This window comes from Balearica regulorum, chromosome 8 (genome assembly GCF_011004875.1).
Source record: "Balearica regulorum gibbericeps isolate bBalReg1 chromosome 8, bBalReg1.pri, whole genome shotgun sequence".
Lineage (NCBI taxonomy): Eukaryota > Metazoa > Chordata > Aves > Gruiformes > Gruidae > Balearica > Balearica regulorum.
The window spans coordinates 6,818,935-6,838,549 of NC_046191.1; the positions used below are offsets into that span (position 1 = coordinate 6,818,935).

At 43.1% G+C, this 19,615-nt stretch overlaps 1 protein-coding gene across 2 annotated transcripts in view; it reads left to right on the forward strand.

Moving 5' to 3' along the window:
* LRP8 (LDL receptor related protein 8) overlaps positions 1–19,615 on the forward strand; it is a 193,623-nt gene that overhangs the window by 153,462 nt on the left and 20,546 nt on the right. The window contains exons 5-7 of one of the 2 annotated variants that reach the window (XM_075759371.1): positions 11,331–11,693; positions 18,130–18,252; positions 18,598–18,720. In XM_075759371.1, the coding sequence (XP_075615486.1) occupies positions 11,331–11,693; positions 18,130–18,252; positions 18,598–18,720 (609 nt within the window). The remainder of the gene's footprint in view (positions 1–11,330; positions 11,694–18,129; positions 18,253–18,597; positions 18,721–19,615) is intronic. The other variant, XM_075759373.1, reaches the window with a different exon arrangement.

A 19,615-nucleotide genomic window follows, 5' to 3' on the forward strand; every position in this document is an offset into this window, starting at 1 on the left:
TGATACAGTGATAGCATAATAAGCTATTTTTCCATACCATGAGTTACTCTGCTTAACTATAGTACAGAGACAGTGATCCATGGGAACTTGTGCAGGTAACAGACATACTTATCTCATAAAGTTGTCCAAGAGTGAGAGCCAGTAATTCCTGCAGGAGTCTCATGACAGTGACAGCTTCACTACCAAGAGCATCTTGTTTTGGATCCTGCTCTTCTGGCTTCTCATTGCTGACCATACCTCAGAATTAGTTCTAGATTTTCAGCCCTATGATACCATATGCCAGATTAAAAGTGAACAAACTGGGTAAAGTTTTTTAAATTAATAAGGGAAACAACAGTAAGCACGGTCTTGCTCAGCTGTAAGCCACATGTCTTTGCCATGGTAGCTCACAGCCTTCACATTTCTGTGGTATATATATCATTTACAAAATCCTCAGGGCAGGAGCTTTTCACTTACTCTTTCCTGGCAAAGGTCCAGGCACATGTGTGATTCTCCATAAAAAGCAGCAGTGCTTACAAGTGAGGGATCCTTTTCTTGGAAGGTCCAAGTGCAGAAAACTTTGAGTCAACTCCTTCCAATGCCCTGCTCAATAGCCCTCAAGTCACCTGAGAACCAGTGGCAGAAGGCAGAATTTAAAGCAGGCTAAAGCTGGTCTGATCCCTCCAGCAGATCCACCTGCTGATGAGCCAGCTGAAGTGGGGAAATTACAAAGCTGATTTAAAACCACCTTCCTCCACACTGCTCCTGCACCTACACTCACATGGTGACCTTCCTGTTGACAGTTAAATTGTTTTATCATATTTTACCATTGTCCTGTAGCAATAAGGAGCATCATGTCATCTTAGCATCATATTCTTCTTCATGCAATAAAAGGTACCTGTGGTTTGCATCCGAGTCATGCTTCCAGTGCTACCCAGGGGGATTTGACCATACTGATTCTGTTAATTCCAAACCTCCACGGATCCTACTGGGAATTTTTTACTTGATGATAATATAGCACTAATTTTATCTTCTTTTGCAGCCTGATTAATACATGCTTTCATCAAAGGTACGAATCCTGTTTGTTATCTTCATTTACAGGCCAGGTGCACAGTGATGTACTGTTCCTCAGTCAGGTCAGACAGAAATCAAACCCAAAGGATCAGATTTTGCCATATATTCTCCCCAAGAAACCCACCAAGTTTGATGAGGTTAAAGCCCATAGTATTGGATTCGTGCATATAGAGAAAATATTTATCTACTATCACTATTCACTATTATTTCAGCATGTGATGAAGAGAGACATGAAATTCTTGTCATTTTATAGAAGGTAGTTGTAACTTGAGTACGCTTGCCATGGTGGAGAAATCTACAATTATTTCCAAGAATGGAAAGAAAATGACTATAGATTTAACAAATGGAAGTCCTTCATAAATAAGGTAGCACAGCAATGATATCCTCTGGGCTTTACATGATGTTTAATTACTGGACAGCTGGAGGGATTAATGCTTGGTGCATTATGCCCTGGCTCTCAGAAATTAAACATGTACAGCTGCCACTTTATCACTGCTTAAAGTATTAGAGCTCCTTCGAAAGCAGTAGTAATTGCAGAAAAATCCCCATTGTTATTTTGGAAAAATCTCAGTCCATAATCATATTTGTCCTGAGTTCCTTTAGAACAAAACAGCAAGAAAAATGAGATTGGTAGTTACCTTTAATTTGCACTCTTACAGGAAAAATGATGGTAGTTGCATTTTTAATATATTGGATGCTTGTTGTAATTAAATATAAAATACTGCATGAACTTAATTAGAGGTAAGACAGTCATTGCGTAAGTCAAGAATTAAACCCTAAAGCCATGGCCAAAGCTGTGCCAGGGCTTGACCTGCAGAAGGATAGGGCAAAATGGCTTTGTTTTCCCTACTGCTGTCTCTTGAGCTTAGGTTTAAAAAAGAACAGAGACGTGTAACATTCAGGAAATGGAGTTTCCCAGTACTGAGTGGTGCCTTGCTCATGACAGCAGCCTTTGGTGGTGTTCTCTGTAGATTTGCTCTGTGCTGATCCCTCAGTTACAGATAAATTGTCCTTATCAGTATGTTCCATGAATAATTTATTCTTTAAAGCTTAATAGACGAAAACACAATATGAAAACAAGACAATTTAGAATTTGGTACTTTTGCAATGTTTCCCTGAAGGTACACTAGGAAAAAAGAGATGCAAAGAACACACTGCAGCACACACACACAAGTCCTACACACGCCAGATGATAATGTTTCACAGAATTGTGGAAGAGTGGTATGAAAGAAACAGGATTTATACAAAGATTTGTGCGTAATTAAAATGAAAGCCTAGTACTGCTGGACTGCACGTTACCTGTGTGCACACAAAACTTTGTCTTGCAGCTCTTTCTGTACTTTAGCTGGAGAAGTTGTCTCTGATTCTTCTTTCCAGTCTCACATGTCGTACTGTCACAGGAGCAAAAATGGGTCTGTAGTTACGTTTATCTTCTGGGCGGTCTATCTTTCAACAGTTAGAGCTCTTGGAGTTGAAATAGCCCAGAAATTGCATGTCTTATTGCCAAATATGACTGTATTTCATGTCCCTAAAGTGCTTTCTTCATAAGAATGGAGCTATAATTCTGAGCCTATTCATCCAAAAGGCAAGAATCTGTTTAGTTTTATTAAGGGAAATCTGTAGCTGTCAGTGCCAACGATCCTGTTACGATGGCAGATACGTGGGTAGGAGTTCCTTCCTTCAGTGGCCATGGGTACATATGCGTTATGCTAATTAACGAGTGCTTAACTGTTCTGCTTCCTGAGCATATGATCTGAAGACTGAATCAAAATCAGCTTGAACTCAGTACAGTCCTACGCAGGAGAGGACTACATAATGTTTGATGCAAAACCAAAAAAAAAAAAGCTGGTTTATGAGTCATGTTAATGGATAAAACAACATCTGAAAGTTATCTTAGTGGCTGAAATACGCTGTTTTCATACAGAGGAAGACATAATGGTTGGATAAACTTTGCTTATATTTTGCAAGGAAATTTGTTTATTTGATAAAATATAACTGGGAAGGTTTAGCTCACAATAAAATACACTTTGATATACTTCTTTTTACCAACAAGTTTAAAATAATTGCTCATGTTCTACAATTGATTCTTCATCTCAGCCCAAATCCAGCAAAGCGCTACCTTTTATTTCAGAGCTGTAGAAATTGAAACGCAAATCCTAATGCCATAGAAATCTCCCTGCTATTAAAATGCGTGCAGTTAGCACACGACCCTTACACTTTTAATTGCAGTGTCACTCAGTGCTTAAATTTTCCATTTGAGCAGAAAATGTAAGACATTTTTTCTTAAAATTTTTGCTGTTCTTTTGTGGAATTGTGGGTACATTATGAGGGTATTTGTTTATATCAAATAAAAGCTGCGCCCCCTAATATCACATAATTGAAAATAATTAGGGGCTGGTTGTTTCCTGAAAAGTCTGTCAATCTCTCCCCGTCCCAAAACCACCACAGTGGTCTTGTCTTTATAGACTTGTTCAATATAGTATGTGCTTATATTCATAATCTTGAATCTGGTTACACTGAATTCTGCCAATTGTATCCTCAATGCTTCTTTTTTAAGGTACTCTTCCCTTCAGATCAGTTGCCTTGCAAGCTGTTTTATTTTAAAAGCATCTTTTTAATTGTTATTGAATGTACTTTCAAACTTGCTTTGGATCGCTATTGCTGGAGAACTGTGAAAGGCAGTTGGGTAAACTGGAGGGGTTGAGATGTGACAACTCTCAGCGTTTCCTTGTTTTGTCTGTGCTCCAGAAGAGTTAATAGTGCCATGTTCTAAATGCAATGAATATTTAAGTCTAATAGTGAAGCAAACTGGAACAAGAAGAAATATCTCCTCTTACACAGAATTCCCATCAAGCAAAGTAAATTAGTGGAAGTGGAGATTTTATGGGGCAGTGAACTCATTGCTTGCAATGTGAGCATTGCTTTGTCCAACATTACTCAGCTGAGTTAAAACCTGTGAGCCCTCAGCTGCTGTAGCTACCAGATTATCATGCTGAAGCCAGGCTATTCTCTCTGCCCTACTTGTTTGGTCCGTTGGTTCAGAAATGTATCCTGAGGGTGGCCAAGGTGGCTTTTCTTTGCTCTGTTTTTTCACACGTAGGCCTGTGCAGTGATTCCATCAACATAGAATTCTACCTAAGAATTAAGATTTTTTTTTTTTTCTTTCTCTACAAGTGCATTTGTGGTGTGCAATTTTCATGACGTGAGACTAGCTGCACAAGCATTAGCAGTGCATGTGGCTTTGTAGTGTCAGTTGCTGCTCCCTTGTTCCTTATCTGTGTTCAATAAAGATAAATATTGTAGATTGTTACAAACCTCCAGGATTCCCTTCTTAGTTATGGCAGTGTAAAAGACTCTGTTGATTCTGGTGAAATGGTTCAGTTTTCCAACTGGTGGCATGCCTGTGCTTGGGAGTGTGTGGGTAAGGAGGAAGTGGCAGGCCAGTGACATAGCTGTGGACCAACAGGTATGAGTTTGAATTCCTTGCCTTTCCCAGTCAGAAAAAAAAAACAGATCTTGCAGATTTTCTGAGAATAAAACAAATTGTGCCGTCATTTGCCAATGTGACTAAAATGTAGCTTTTAAGATTCTGATGAAGTCTCTCTCCTGAGCTGAATGTAAGAAACCAGAAAACAATGGAGAAAACAGGCAGGTATATAATAAGGCAGTTTGTGTCACTTTATTAGCAGATGAGCAAAGAGTGGAAGTTTGTCCAATGGAAGGTGAGATCTGTGGAGTAGGCTATTCCCAGCAAAGCATCTGTGATTTAATTCTACGATGGCAAAATTAACTCCTGGTCATGCAGAAAGTTCTGTGCAGACAATCCTCATAACCACAGCGAGTCCTGCTGAATCCAAGAGGTCTGCATATGCAGCAATGTGGTTTTTGAGTGTACTGTCAAAGGAGCAAGGCTGTGTTCAGTAATGCTCTATTCTGGTTGCTGGAAGAACATTTATATATTCCTCAGAAATACAGAATTTTGTGTGATAATATTAGAGCAGCTGTTAGTTTCATTAATATTATCGGATGTTTCTGAGGGATTTGCCAAATTGGTGTAATTTGTAAAATTGCCATTTTAATAAGCAAGTCATGTCTGAGGGAATAGAATCATACAATGATTTGAGTGTCAACCATAGGCATTCTCATCACACTTTTCGTTTTCCCAAGCTGCATTATTTTACCCCTAAACCCTCTACACTGGACTCGTTCTTATTTTGAGGTCATTTTCAGTCATTTAACCAGAAGAACTTGTGATAAATTTCCTAACACTTTCCTGGTATGATGTAAAATTGAGGAGACTGCAAGTATGAGTTGGCAACCTTATTGCACATAAGAAAGATAAGACAGGGAAGAAATTCAGAATGTGTATGCCTTTTGTACATAAGCTGCTTCTCTCCATAAATTGTGGGGTCATAATTAATTCTATTTTCAGAAAATTAAACCACTTTGAATGAATGTATGATTCTCAGGAAATATTCTAAATCAGTAAGTATATTTTTGAACCAACTATTATTTATCAGCAGGGGCTTTGGCATCTGGTTGCTCCATTATAATTAACTAATACTATGCAAATGCTGCTGCCGAGAATGGAAAAATAACTCATTTGTGTTTGAGGGGAGCAGTGTGGCAAAGGCAGTGAGCACATGCAAATATTAATTTGCAAGAGTGCATGAGATGGCTCCTTAGCTACATTAGTGATTTGAACAATATCAGGAATTACTATTCCTTCTGCGGTCTATGTCTATATAGGCTTGTCGGTATCAATCACCATAGCAACAACCACCGTTAGTAGTGAGACTGCAATTCAGCTGCATTATTCCCTCCATGGGAGGCCTGTCATTTTTTCAGAGCAATGCGCTTCAAGGTCATCTTCATTTACCTCCATCTCTTTTGCTGCCCTTCCTGGAGGGCAGCTTTCCGTGGGAAACTTGTCCTTCTAGGCATGAATCCGTGCTTTAATGACTGGCATTTGACCGAAGATCTATATGAAATATTCAGATATTTGGTAAGCACACCAATTGTCTGCAGACAAAAACAAATAATTTAGATACAATTAAGCCTGAAAATAAATACTAGTTAAATAAAACTAACGTGATGGCAGCATTGATAACTGGCCTGGGAGTTCCAACTTAATTTAGCCTGTCTGGACTCTGTGACCTCCTTATGCATGGTCCAGCTCAGAGATTAATTTATGTGGGCAGTAGTAGCTGGGTTTGCACTTTGCTCAGAATACCTGGGCAGATGGAGCCCCAGGCATTCCACTCCTGCAGCCATGTGGAGCTCAGATCCTAAACCTCACAGCTTAGGAGAGGTTCTGAAGTCCACCAGCCTCTCCTGCCAGTGTTGAAGTGGTGATAAATGAACAGCAGATTTCTGCTTCCCCAATGCAAACGTTAGTATGCACAAATCATCCTTTGCCTTCTTTAGAAGATCCGTTATCAGATTTAAGCAAACAAGAAATTTTGAGCCACGCTTTTCTTAAGTTGCTTTGGGGAGAGTGTCAGAAAAATGCAATGCGATAATTCATCTTATTTTCTTGTCTTCGGCTTCAGTAATTGCTGTTACCCACGTTACCACAAATTTTACCAAATAATTATCTTTCTTTAAGCCATTCATGTAATTTCAAGTGGAACTGACTTTTTTGGAGGAGAGAGATGAATTAAATATCTGACTCTTGCTGAAAAGCTAGAAAATCTTTAATTAAAGATTAGCAGTGGCAGCAGTTACAGTCCATTGTACGTAATTCCCAGCTCCTATTAATGATGGATAACTTTATTTCATATTTATTTCATATTTTGAGTTTTATCCAGATTTGAGGATCCATGCTTGGTAGAGATGTCCATTGTAGAAATATTGCTATGTACAAATATATATATTTTTTGAAATTACAGTTCTCAAGGAGTGCCCTGTATCTTTAGAGCGTTCTACTTTTCTCTATAAGCACTTAAAAAGCATGTAGTAGAATTATGTTAATTTTTTGGTGCAGCGCCTGAGCTAAGATTGTCCCCGCTGCACCAGACTATTCACTAAAGCCTGTGGTTAAATCCTGGCTCCAGGCAAAGAAGAACTAGCCAGTACTGAAACACTTAACTCCACAACTGCAATCTCTCTTTTTTTTTTTTTTTTTTTTTTTTAAACTTCCTCTATCCAAAGACTGCTTCTGCTCCACTCTCCTCAAGAGATGTGACGAGACTGCAACTGGACACTGTGAGGCAAAAACTGTGACAGTTGTGCTCTATGTATTGGCATATAGTACAAGGCAGAAATTAACGCAGAACACCTCTGGTATATATTGTCTGTAGGCCAAAGCACATGTACACTATCATTTAGATGTGATTATTTTGCTTCTTAAAACTGTGAAGAACCTTAACGGATTACAGTGCTCTACAAAACTGCTTTTGTAATTATGCTTGTTTACTGATTTGAAGCCTGTTGGTTAAACACTTCTTGACAAACATTTCCAAGATTTCTACTGGGATCACTTCATATTTGTAGTAGGTTTTGCACCTTAGAGTATGACATTTAATAATTTCTTTGGCACTAAGGAAAGCAAGCTAATGCTTGTTTCCTTTGTTTTACATGAATAAGCTTACAATAGGACAGGTAGCAAAATCAGAGAATGCAAACAAAATGCTCAACTCAAAGAAAAAATACCTCAGTGATCGTGTAATTACTATTCGCACATTTTCTATTGAAATGCTCTGGAGGCAGTGAAATGCCGTAGTGATGGGACTACCTAGGTACCATGACAGATTTATGAAAGGAGATGTAAACTGTCCCTGGAACTTTACTTCCCCATCCTCATCTCTCCAGGTGCTATGTAAGATAATTTGTAGTGCTGCTTTTTATTAGGTTCGTCAAACCAGCACCAAACCATGCAGCAGGGACCCTGAAGAGCATGAGCGTGTTCGCTCTTGCCTAGGTACAGAGGGATTGTAAGCAGCTTTTCTCCTCTGTTGCCTGTTTGTGCCAGAGCAAGTCCCTGAGTGGCTGGAAGCTGCAGACTTTGCTTTATCCTGGCATGACCTGCAGATTGTAGCTGTCAGGATAACGGAAGGGTGAGAGGAATTGGGATGTTATCTGCCTTCCCATGGCCAGCAGGAGAGCCAGCTGCACACGAGGACGGAGGTCTCTGCTGGAGGCACGTGTGACCCAGAAGGAACCGTCACATTTGAGCTGGCCTGAAGATGGTCATTAGGTCCATAAATGAAGAAAAGGGCATTTTTATTTTTTGAGTTCATGAAGAGGTGCATAGAGCAGCCTTCTGTAGCAAGGGACCGTGTGCTCCCATTCGGCACTGCCACTGGCTGCCAGCACGTGCACTGCGGTGGCCCCTGTGACAGCTCTGGTTGCTGTCCAGCGGCCTCCTTGTCATGGCACACTGGTAGCAGCCCATCAGTCTTACTGGTTGTCCCAGCAGCATAAGGCTGCTGTAATTGCAGGCTCTTCTGCCTCCTAAGCTTTGTCCCAGGGCAGATGATGCCTTGTCAGTGCTGGTGCCACTGCGCCTGGCTTTGGCTGCGTGAGTGAGTTGCAGAGATTGATCCCCACCTAAGGACTGCTGTGGTGAGAAGGGGGAGTTAGCAACAGCCCAACTGCTGTGCTTGTTCAGTGGAGGGAGAACTCGTAGTCTCTAGTGCTGTCATCACACTAAATTTAATTTTTAAAAAGAAATAAAATAATCATGACCATGCAATTTTTCTAGCTTGTAATTCACAAGCTTCACTGAAAAAGTCCTCGTGAGAGCTTACAAAAGCTGAACTGCTTCTATTTTCTGGTTGTGATTATCAGTAATTTTCTATCTGTACTGGGATTTATAGGTGCAGAGGAGGAGCTTTTGTGCAAACTTCATTGTCTGTATCCCACACATGCATTTATCGGTCGCTAATTTGCCAATGCAGCAGATTTCTGAAGGGAAATGCATACAGACAGAAGGAGGGGTGGAAGTGGGAGACCAGGAAAACAACAAGGGAAAAAAAGATGGGCTCATTACAGTTCGGGGAAAGGAAATTAATGCACATTTGGAGTGTGCAAATCATTACAACCTTCCCCAAAAATTAGGGATCAAAGGACTACGCAAAATTTTGTTCACTGATCTGTTTCTGAGATTCATCAAAATAATGCCAGAAAAGCAATTTCTTCTCAGCCTTGATCTGTTACAGAAACTGTACCTAGCCCTGGAAAGATTCATGTTTCTCACTTCCTTTTTTAGATAGATTGGTACGATTACAACTATTACTTTAAATTTCCACTTGGCAGTTCCGTATTATGCATCATCTGAAGAGACTGATCAGTAGGGTTAACAGATTACTTTATTTCTAGTTATGGGATAAGAGTATGCTCATGGAAGAAAAAGAGCAGAATTTGTGTAAAAACCAGAGCATTTAAATGGTCTCATTTCTGCCATGCAAAAGAGGTTTTTTAGATACTTCTCCACCAGACTGTGCTCATATTTCAGGCCCCTTATAAGAGGGATTCATCACCTAATATTAGTAGTCTGATCTCAGGTCCCTCTGGAGAGGAGAAATGTTAGCCCCTCCAAGGGACAGTTCTTATCCCAAAGTAGGTGGCAGGAGTTGCCTGTTGAGGACATCTCTCTATCCAAAATACTCTACCGAGTACAGAAGGAGACTGAGCAACTCACTTGGACCAGATGATACTTTGATGTCTTCACTAGGGGCTGCTCTGGTGACCACACTCAGTTGCATTTAATTATTGATGTCAAGTTGGGCACAGAGCCATGTGCAGCTGAGGTTCTCTTTAACATTTATCCCTGTTGGAAGGAGCTTGGGTCATAGCCAGTGCATGACAGTATTGCACCAAGAAAGGTAAACCTCTTTTTCTTCTAATTAGGTAGATTGCTACTGTGGTAGACACAATAACGTGTGGAAAATCTGGGACTAAATGGGACAGCGCACAGGGCAGGAGAGAAGTATGTATATTGTCACGCTCTGATGTAAAACTACAGGCTGCTTAGTTTAACAGACAGACCCCAGCAAGTTTGCAAGCTAGAATGTAAATAAGTATCCATGTACAAGTGAACATGTTCTTAATTGCTAGATAAATAGAGTTTCATTACCGGGTTTAAAACAGACATGATATTTCAGTAGAATACCACAGGGTTCCTGTTGTTGGCTGAAAGCTGGGATATGACAACTCCTTTACAGAGATTCTGCTGCTTTCCAGATGCATGTGCCGTTGCAGCGATGGGTACCATCTGAACTGTGTGGTTTATCACAGGGGCTCTGCAGATATGGCAGTAAATAGTTCTGCTTCTGAAGACAAAAAGACTCCCAATTGCAATGTAAAAAAAAAAAAAAAAAAAAAAAGTATTTGTATATGTTTATTGTACTTCTAATTTACCAAAGCCATAACTTTACTTCAGATAACTGAAACTGCAGAAGCAGAATTCTTTTTTAAGTAACTAACTAAAAGTGTTTATGGAGAATTTCTTCCAGGGTTTTGGTTCCCCCACACCTTGATGAAGTGACTGTGACCTGCACATTGTTGGAGTACCTGAAAGTTTAATTTGAGCAGGCTTCTCTGGCTCAGCTGTCCATTAGGCTTGCAGAGGAGAGTACTCCACTCAGCTTCCTATCTGACAAAAGCCTCATTTGTATGTTAATGTTGAGTTGTGATTTCCAGGGAAGGCATTCAGTGTGTTGTAAAGGGCCTTACTGGCAGATTGCAGCTAAATTGATGCTCGACTCACTAAATATTTACCCTACACATCCCACTTAATATGTCCAAAACCAGGCACACTGTGAAATCCTGAAACCTGATTCTGTGCTTGTGAAAGTCAGGAAGCTGGTAATGTCAGCGCGGAGCAAAGCAAAGCGCTGTGTGAGTCCACCACCGTGTGCCAGCAGACCTCCAGCACACCCTGCTATCTCCCCACTCTTTCTGTGCTGTCACCCCCTACGCCAGGGCTTGCCTGGCTGCTCTTGCCCCAACACCAGGGCAGCGCTGCAGATGGCCCCCCGCTTTTCCTACATGCAATTCTCACAGCCCTGCTACCCCTTCTGCTTTGGGGCTGCCCATGGCCCATAGAGGATGCATCCTGTAGCACAGCTGGGGAGATGACCACTGTGTCTTCACCTGCTCCTTGCCATGTAGTTTACTGTTGGGAAAAATGTTTTGGGTTAGGACAGCCAAGATAATGCTTTTGTGCCCTTGCCCTCTCCCTGTCTCAGACATTCCTAATGTGCTAAAGCTGGCACAGTAGTGAGGGGTAGGTTGGAGACCTCACAGCTCACCTGTTTGTTTTTATTCCCAAGCCTGTTCTCCCAATGAGTTCCAGTGCAGTAACAAGTCGTGCATCTCCATCATCTTTGTGTGTGATGGTGACAACGACTGCGGGGATGGCAGCGATGAAAGAAAATGCTCCCCTCTGACCTGCAACCCCAATGAGTTCCAGTGCAACAACAGCGTGTGCATCCCAGAACTGTGGGTCTGCGATAACCAGCCAGACTGCGAGGATCAGTCAGACGAGTCCATAGAGAAGTGTGGCTACGATGCTAAGGCCCTCAACACCTGCGCAGCTCATGAGTTCCAGTGCGGCAATGGTGAATGCATCCACCTGAACTGGAAGTGTGACGGGGATGAAGACTGCAAGGACAAGTCTGATGAGCAGGATTGCCGTGAGTGTCTGAGGGGTAGGGCAGGGCTGAGGGCTCTCCTTTGTGGGGGAGAGGGACCAGAAGGCTGCTGTGAGCTGTGTTTTAAGGCAAGTCTTTGATGTCTGTGCAGCAACTGTGTGCCTGACAAGGAGCGTTTGTGTCCCTAATGGCATGGCTGCGTGCCCAACGCAGCAGGGTCACATATATTCCAGACCCCTTTTATGCTTTTTCCTTGAGGATTCGGAGAGGAGGTGCAAGAGCTGTTGGATGGTTCTGTGCCTCAGAAGAGATCTGTTTCACTAGAAAGACAAGGAGTGGAAAATGGGAAAAATGTTCAAAGCCCTCAGGCGGCATGGTGGAGTCACAGCCTGGAGGTTAGAAGCCGCAATGCTAAAGGGAATATATGATCAGCAGAAAAAAAATAATTAAGTTTCTGCCTCTGAAGTTAGAGTATATTGAACAAGGCAGTCAAGAGCAGCACCTCTGAAGAATCTAGTTTGAAATGCACTTTGAGCTTGGCTTGATAAAGGCACAGAGCTAATAAATAATGGATTTCTTTTCTGCTGGCTTTATGCATTTAACGTGGTGAGTTGTTGGTGTGCATGGTATTTTGAATGTTTCATCCATTTTTAGCCACTAAACTGTTCAAGCTGGTCACTTACCTGAGGAGGGAGAGACAAGAAAATATGAGCAAAATGTTTTGCTAAAATATTCATAACCACAAGATTGAAATAAAATAAAATATTTACATAGCTGTATATATTTAGCAGCTCTGACACTGGGCCACCTCCGGGGAGGAAGGCAGAAACCAGACATTTTTGCAAAGGTACCTAAGAAAATTTAACATTTTTGCCAGCACCATCTTTTCATACCCATGGCAACACTGAGTCCAGGCTGGTGAGCTCAGAGCAGCTGCATGGGGGAGAGCCCTTCAAGGAACAGGGGATCAGGGTCCTCTCTCCCAGGCAGAGGCAGATGTAAATTCAGTGGCTTCTTTAGTAAGAGGAGGAGGGTGTAGGAAGTCCTGGACACCACTGTTTACACTGCAGGAGAGCAGGTGGATGAGCCACAGGAAACAGTGGGACTGCTGTGTCTTTAAAAGAGCCAAGGACTCTTAGAAAAAGAGGTGAGAGCAGAGTAGGAGAAGCCAATTAAGTTTTGTTAGGAAGAGAGTAGCTTTGACAGCTGGATACGAGGATATCATCGCTGTCAACTCTCTTCTGAGTAGGGATGGATTAGGTAGGGTGTCTTTTCCTTCATCTCCAAGAAGGTGATACAGGACCTGACAGAGCTCTTGGGTAGCAGGTACCCAGGCAGTACTTCCAGGGTCTAAAGTGTCACAAGAACAGGAGACAAAGCTGGTTCCTGGCATCCATCTCAGTATGAAGTGACTGTAAGAAAGCCAGACAGGGGCATGTCCGTTGGAGATGTGCACTGCTAGCTGGGACAGCCTGTGTTGTTTGGTGCCTGTTTTAATTCTGAGACCTCCTGCAGACAGTCCTATACTTGTATCCCCCCCAAATCAGGGGGCAGTGGCTAGGTCCACATTGCCAACACAGATGAAGAACTGGTATCTGGCACAGGGGACTTCCAGCAGAACTGATCTCTGTCCCACAGGTTGCATTCCCTGCAGTGATGGCAACCTGGCAGGATTGCTGAGTTTAGACAACTCAGGAGAGGGAAAGGTGAGGTCCCTTCTATTTCCAAGTGGTAAAAGCACCAGCTTACAGATGGTGCTTTCCGATGAAAAGTCTTTAAAATTTCAATCCCTGTTGTTCAACTTGAAAGGAGTTTTTTTCAAGTCTTTCACAGGCCCTATTTGCTTTGACACTCTGCTGGGTGAGAGGAGTGGTACTGTGCCCATGTACCTTGCTGAGGCAGAGGGAGCGCTCTGTTCCCCAGATTCTTTCCTTGATCTGACAGACACCAGCAATATCCAGCTGAGCTCAAACTGCCAAGATGTGAGGCCTAAGAGGAGCATGGCTCTGACAGCATCCCTCACCTACAGAGCAGCTTCACCAAGTAGCACCTCCAGATACATCAAGGGCAGCCTCCCTGGGGTAGAGAGCACAGCTGGACACCTCTGCAGCACAGCACAGTGATGACAACCAGTGGAGGAAGGAGGAAATGTGGCACAAGTGACTTGAGACAGTTGTATCTCTGACTAGTGGAGATTTAGCACCCAAGGGTTTTTTTCCAGTAGGTCTCAGTACAGCACAACATGCAGATTATTGACCCAGGAGAAAAGAGCATGTGAACTGCTTTTGCTGCTTTCAGTCCTGTGGGCCAGGAGACAATGGGATTCAAAGCCCAATGTTTTAGCTACTGCAGTGCTCCTTTGTACGGAGTGCCTGGTTCTGCCCTTTACACCCGTGCAAACTAGGAGTCACCCCAGTGCCACAGAGGTGCATAAGCCTGCTGCTGTTTACACTGTGGGGAGGGCAATCTCTAAGGTAGTAGCCCGGAGAGGACCTGTGGCACTTGAGTGCTTGTGTAGCTGATGTGTTGACTGGGTCAGAGTCAAAACTAATGTTGCTTCCCCAGCTCTTCCTTGGGTGAACACGCCTGGGGTAAAAAAGTGACATTTGAGAGCTTTGGAAAGTCAGCATCACTGTTCATCTGGTGGACTGAAGAGTTTAGAGATTGACCTTTTTTTTTTTTCTCCCCCAGAAATTCTTTTTGAGATCAATGTCATGTGGCAGACGGAGTTACAGGTGTAGGACACTGCTCCATTCCCTTAGCAACAGGGATGGCACAAGTACCGCTAGGTTTGACTTGATTAAAACTGCAGATACCAACACTACATCATCTCTTGCAAATGGGAGTCGTATAGGGGTTGCATAGTATAAAATAGAGGAATGGGAGCTAATGCTTTTAAAAAAATGTCATGAGGCCATCACCAGTCATTTGTTATAATCATTTTGAGATGATAAACAAGTAGAGCAGAAATGAAGGGTGACAATTGGTGAACAGGTTTTGGCAGCAAGACAGCAAATAAATAGGAGGGAATGAGTCATTTCAGGAAAGCTCTGTGAGAACATTGAGTGGTTGGGGTTTTTTCCCTAGCATATATATTCAAATATGTATATGTATTTATGAAATGAACATTAGGTTAGATTTAATAGTCTCCAAATCTGGAATGATTATATTTTAAAATGTCCTTTACAACTCGCATTAGGGCATCCAGGAGGGAGAAAAAATAATGATTACAACAGACAGCTAGAAAACAGATCCCCTGAGACCTCACCTCGCACTTTTGTGCCTCTGTCTCCCCACCTGTAAAATGGGATTGATGCATTTAGCAAATGTTGGAGTTTTCTTGATATTAAGTTCATTTGGGAGGGGACAAAAACAACAGAAAACAGAAGAAACGCAGGCTTAGACTTGGAATCAGGAATATATCTGCTGAATTTGAGCAATAGAGCTTTGTGCCCTGTATTTGCAAATGGGAAGTGTGTCTGAGTGCACCTGTTAATTTAGCAGAGCTTTGGTAAATTGTTTCATAATTGATTTGCAGAGCAGAGGAGATGGCTATAAAACTGCTGAGATTTCACTGATTTAAACCTTCCAAAATAGCACAGCAATTTTGTGAACATCTTGTGCAAATAAACAGCACAGCTCTTCCCTCTTCTTGGGATATTGCTCTGCTTTGGGATTGGCCCTGATGTGAACCTGCTGTCAACTCTGCCAGTGGTGCTGAGATGGGTTTGTGTCCTGGCTTCAGGATAACAAAGTTCCTGGCCCTCTCCCCTCAAACTTATGCTCTGCAGGCCAGGTATAAACATAGCATTCTCTCTCCTCCTACTGAAAACCGCCCCAAAAAATAGAAATGCTGTATATGCATTTTAATATCTTTGTGATCGGTAAGAGTTGTTACTGTATCTGCTCTTTTTAGATGTCTGTTAAGAGGCTGAGGGGCCATTCCTCAAAGGTCTGAACTTCCACAGCTCTACTGGAGTGAGAAGTGAGCCGGGAAACGAAGCCTGGTCTCCAAACTTCTGTCTCTTCTTGTTGAAGCAAAAGCTTTGTTGTACAATCCCACATCTGTGTTTTGCAGTCCCTGTAGAAACCGAGCTAAGAGCTGTGCTGTCATTTTTCTCTCAGTTTTGTGGTGCTTGTGTAACATTGTCTTTGCAGTTCCTGCAAAATTCTCCTTCATTTTACTTTTTTTTAGGATTAGAAACATTTCTGTTCTTAGCATCTAGCTATAACTGCTTTTTAGAAGAGCTTTGAAGATTACAATTGAAGACAATTAGTAGGTTGTATAACGACTGCCTTCCAAATCTGTAGCTGTTGTCATGCAGATTAACTTGATAAACTGGAGCCTGTTCCTGCTTCAGGAACGTGGAGATTGCCATTGGCTTTAATTACATGTTACACTTCTGTGAGGGCTTAATATTTATAGTCAGAGGACCATCCTTTCCTGTCTCTACATATAGAAGCTGCTACAGTAAAGGTGAAGTAAACTGTTTTCCATGTTGGGGATGAAGACAAGAAATAAATGTGGCAAGGGAATTTTTGATCAGACAGTAGGAAAAACTTTGCAATGGCTAAGTTTTAGATTGGCAGAGGTCATGATTGCCTAGGAGGAAGGTGGTCTCCATCCTCAGGGCTTCTGCAGGCAGGTGGTTGTATACAGCAGGAACGGTTCAAGCAGAAGTGCCTCTGCCTCCCTTGCAGGAGCTCTCAGTGCAACTTCCAGATCTGTGGTCTGTGATTCTCCCAGACCACAGTTTTGTTTCTTCCTCTCCTTCATTTTTCTGCATTTAGAGCAGCAGTTCCCACATGCTTACTTTGGAGCTGCTGTCCCAGATGTCCCACTGGGGTTTCCAATTTCTGTGCCTGGGTTTATTAGCTGAAATGTGGCGACACAGCTGGTCCCATAACTATGCTTATTGCTTCGAATTTTTTTCTCACTTTGCAGCTTTTTATGAATATAGTGCATATGGCTTTCCTCTCCAAGGAGCAGTGCTATTTCCAAACTTTCCTCATGTGAATACTGTGTATTTCTAAAAGCAGGACCTCTCCCTTCCCCCAGCAGGCCTGCAGTTGTGGCTTTTCCTGTCTCTTGTGCCCTTCACCAGCTGAAGATGCACTAGAGCTAAGTCCGGTGAAGCAGTTATGAATCTAGATCCTGCATCCTGTGGGATGTAATCATCAATAATGCTGAGCCTTTGTGCAACTAATACTTTATAGTATCAATGCTAGCTCACTTCATGTCTGTGGCTCTTCCTGGATATCTGAAAGTAGTAAATTTTTTATTAGAACCAGGTTGTCAAATTGTCAGGGAAGGTCTGCCACATAGCTCTTGCCTCCCATGTAGTAACGTCAGCGCTGACCTCCTCTAGCTATTCAGAGGCAGTGATTTTCTGTCATATGATACCAGGACACAATCAGCAAGATGGAAAGGCTAGAATCAAGAGCTCTCCAGGGTGTGCTGCCTTAATAGGATTTTAAGAAAACATCTGTAAGACAGTCCCCTCAGAAGTTAGCTCCTCAGGAATGAGGAGCCTGTTTTGCCAGTGAACTACAGGCTGCAGCCCTTTGCTGGCTAGCGAGTGCCTGTACCCTTTGTCAGCACAAGTCTGGTCCCAGCTAGGGAGGTCTCTCACTTAGTCTAACCTTTTGGGAGGGAAACATGACCGCTTTTAGTATGGTCAGTGCAGCTGGGGTTTTTTTGTCCCCAACTTTGCTGTTCATCAGATCTGTTTTGAGTCTGTAATAATGTGACCTGGGCAAACGAGCTTCAGGCTTGAAACGTGGCGTGGCACAGTGGAGGTGGTTTTGGCCTGTAACCCCAAGAAACACCAAGCCGCAATGCAGCGGAGCTCTTCTGCCTTCCAGTGGTCTGTTCACACATGGGCATTTAGTAACCCAAATGATCATGTCTGTGTTGCTAGCCTCGTCCCTAATGTGACCACTTTGGCTTCGGCAGAGACAGTCAATACATGTCTCTTGCCCATGCCCTTAACCTGAACATGTTTTGAAATATATGTTAAATATATTTTTTTCTGAAGTAAGGAGAGCTAAGGAACAGTTGCCTTTGCCTGCCCAGTGCCACTCTGCACTCCTAGCTGGAAAGCAGCCTGGCCTCTCACATAAACTGAGGACCCCAGAGGGACTCCACTGCTGATAGGTTTGCTGCCTGTTTGCTTTCTTGAGTCTCACCAGAGAAGCTTTACTGCCTGCACTGATTCTGTTTTGACTAGATCTGCTCATATGGGCTTTGGGGCTCTTTTCCCAAGGATGTAGAGGGTGATCTGGGATGGCAGAGGAGAACAGGACAGTGGCTGAGGCAGCTGCTGCCTCTGTTGGTTTGGTGGGAGCAGCCAATGCTCTGTGACATTTGCTGACAGAGGGTGCAAAACTCCAGCAGTGTCAGAGGTATGTGACTTAAAGGTACCACACAAAAGATTCAAGTCCTGTGTGGCTAATGCTTGAATGTATTGTCTTAAAGCTCTGGTGACCTGCAGACCGGATGAATTCCAGTGTGGCGATGGGACCTGTATCCACGGAGCAAAGCAATGTGACAAAGTGCACGACTGTCCTGACAACAGTGACGAGGCAGGCTGCGTCCAAGGTAGGTACCGACAGCTCTGCACTCCTTATGCTCCGTGGCGTAAGCCGGCAAGAGCTGTGTGGCCATTGGAAAGGGTAGAGGCCCGTGCTGCTCCTCTGGGCCATGGCAAGCTGCTTCCTGTAGAGAGTTTTAAGCTACTGTAGCAGTGAGGTTGCTTGGGAGAGATGATTGTGGTGACCAGGCAGACTGCATGACTTGAAAAGTTCCTTGGCATGATACTCAGGCTTAATGCTTAATCCCATCCCATTTCTGCTAATGATACACTCTTGAAGCTGTATGTCAGGCCTTTTGTTGTCATGAGCTTCGTCTAACTTAGTTGCTTTCCTCTCTTGCCCGACATGACAGAGTCAGCATGTGAAAGTCCCAGCAAGTTTCAGTGTAAGAGTGGAGAGTGCATTGACGGAGGCAAAGTGTGCGATTCACATAGAGACTGCAGGGACTGGTCTGACGAGCCTCTGAAAGAATGTGGTACAGTACTTGCCTTCTATGTGTTGCTCCTGTTGTAACTGCTTCCCCTCTCCTCCATCTGGTGCTCACAGCTTTGAGTGTAACCACATGTAGCTGCTAATGCTATTTCTCACTCTGCTCCTCTTTCCTTGCCTTTATTCTCTCATCACCCTTCATATGAATATAATTAGTAGCCTAGTTTGATCATCTGTAAATTTGAACTGTGCCCTTCTCAGCTCAGCTTTTATTCTTGGAGGGATGTAGGAACTGAGCATGGGACTAGGAACCAGGAATTTCCCTCTCCCCAGATACTAGTGTCCTCCACAGCACAGACCGATTTATTTAACCTCATCGCCTAAATTATCTTTGAATTGTAAGATCATGATAACATCATAAAAATTTAGCATTGGGAACATGTTTTGAAGGTGAAAACACATAAAGTGGCAGCAATCACTGAGAGATGACTTCAGCCATTTCTGGGTTTTACATGTTGTTGCAGCTTCCCTTAGAAATGACAGCAGGTTGCTCTCTGCAGCCTGCCAGCTCTGGGCTAGCAAGGATGCACAAGCCACAAGAGCGGGGCTGTCAGAGTCAGCAGAACAGAAAGCCCAGGCCAGAGAACTGTGCCGCTCTCCCTAGGACAGCCCCTCTCTCACCTTTCCCGCCAGGCATTGTGGGCACCAGCCCCAATCTGGAGTATTACTCAAACGCATTTGTTTTTTTTCCCCAGTGCAGAAATGTCTCAGACAGGCATCCCTTTCCATGACATGGAGCACCAGTAGCACAGAGCTCAGTGCCTGCCTCTAAAATAACTCACATTCAGGAAGAACTGTCAGTCTCTCCTCTATATCAGACAAGAATGTGTGTGCATGCTTAGCGAGGATGCTCTTAACTTGTGCTTTCAGTATGCCCTTGC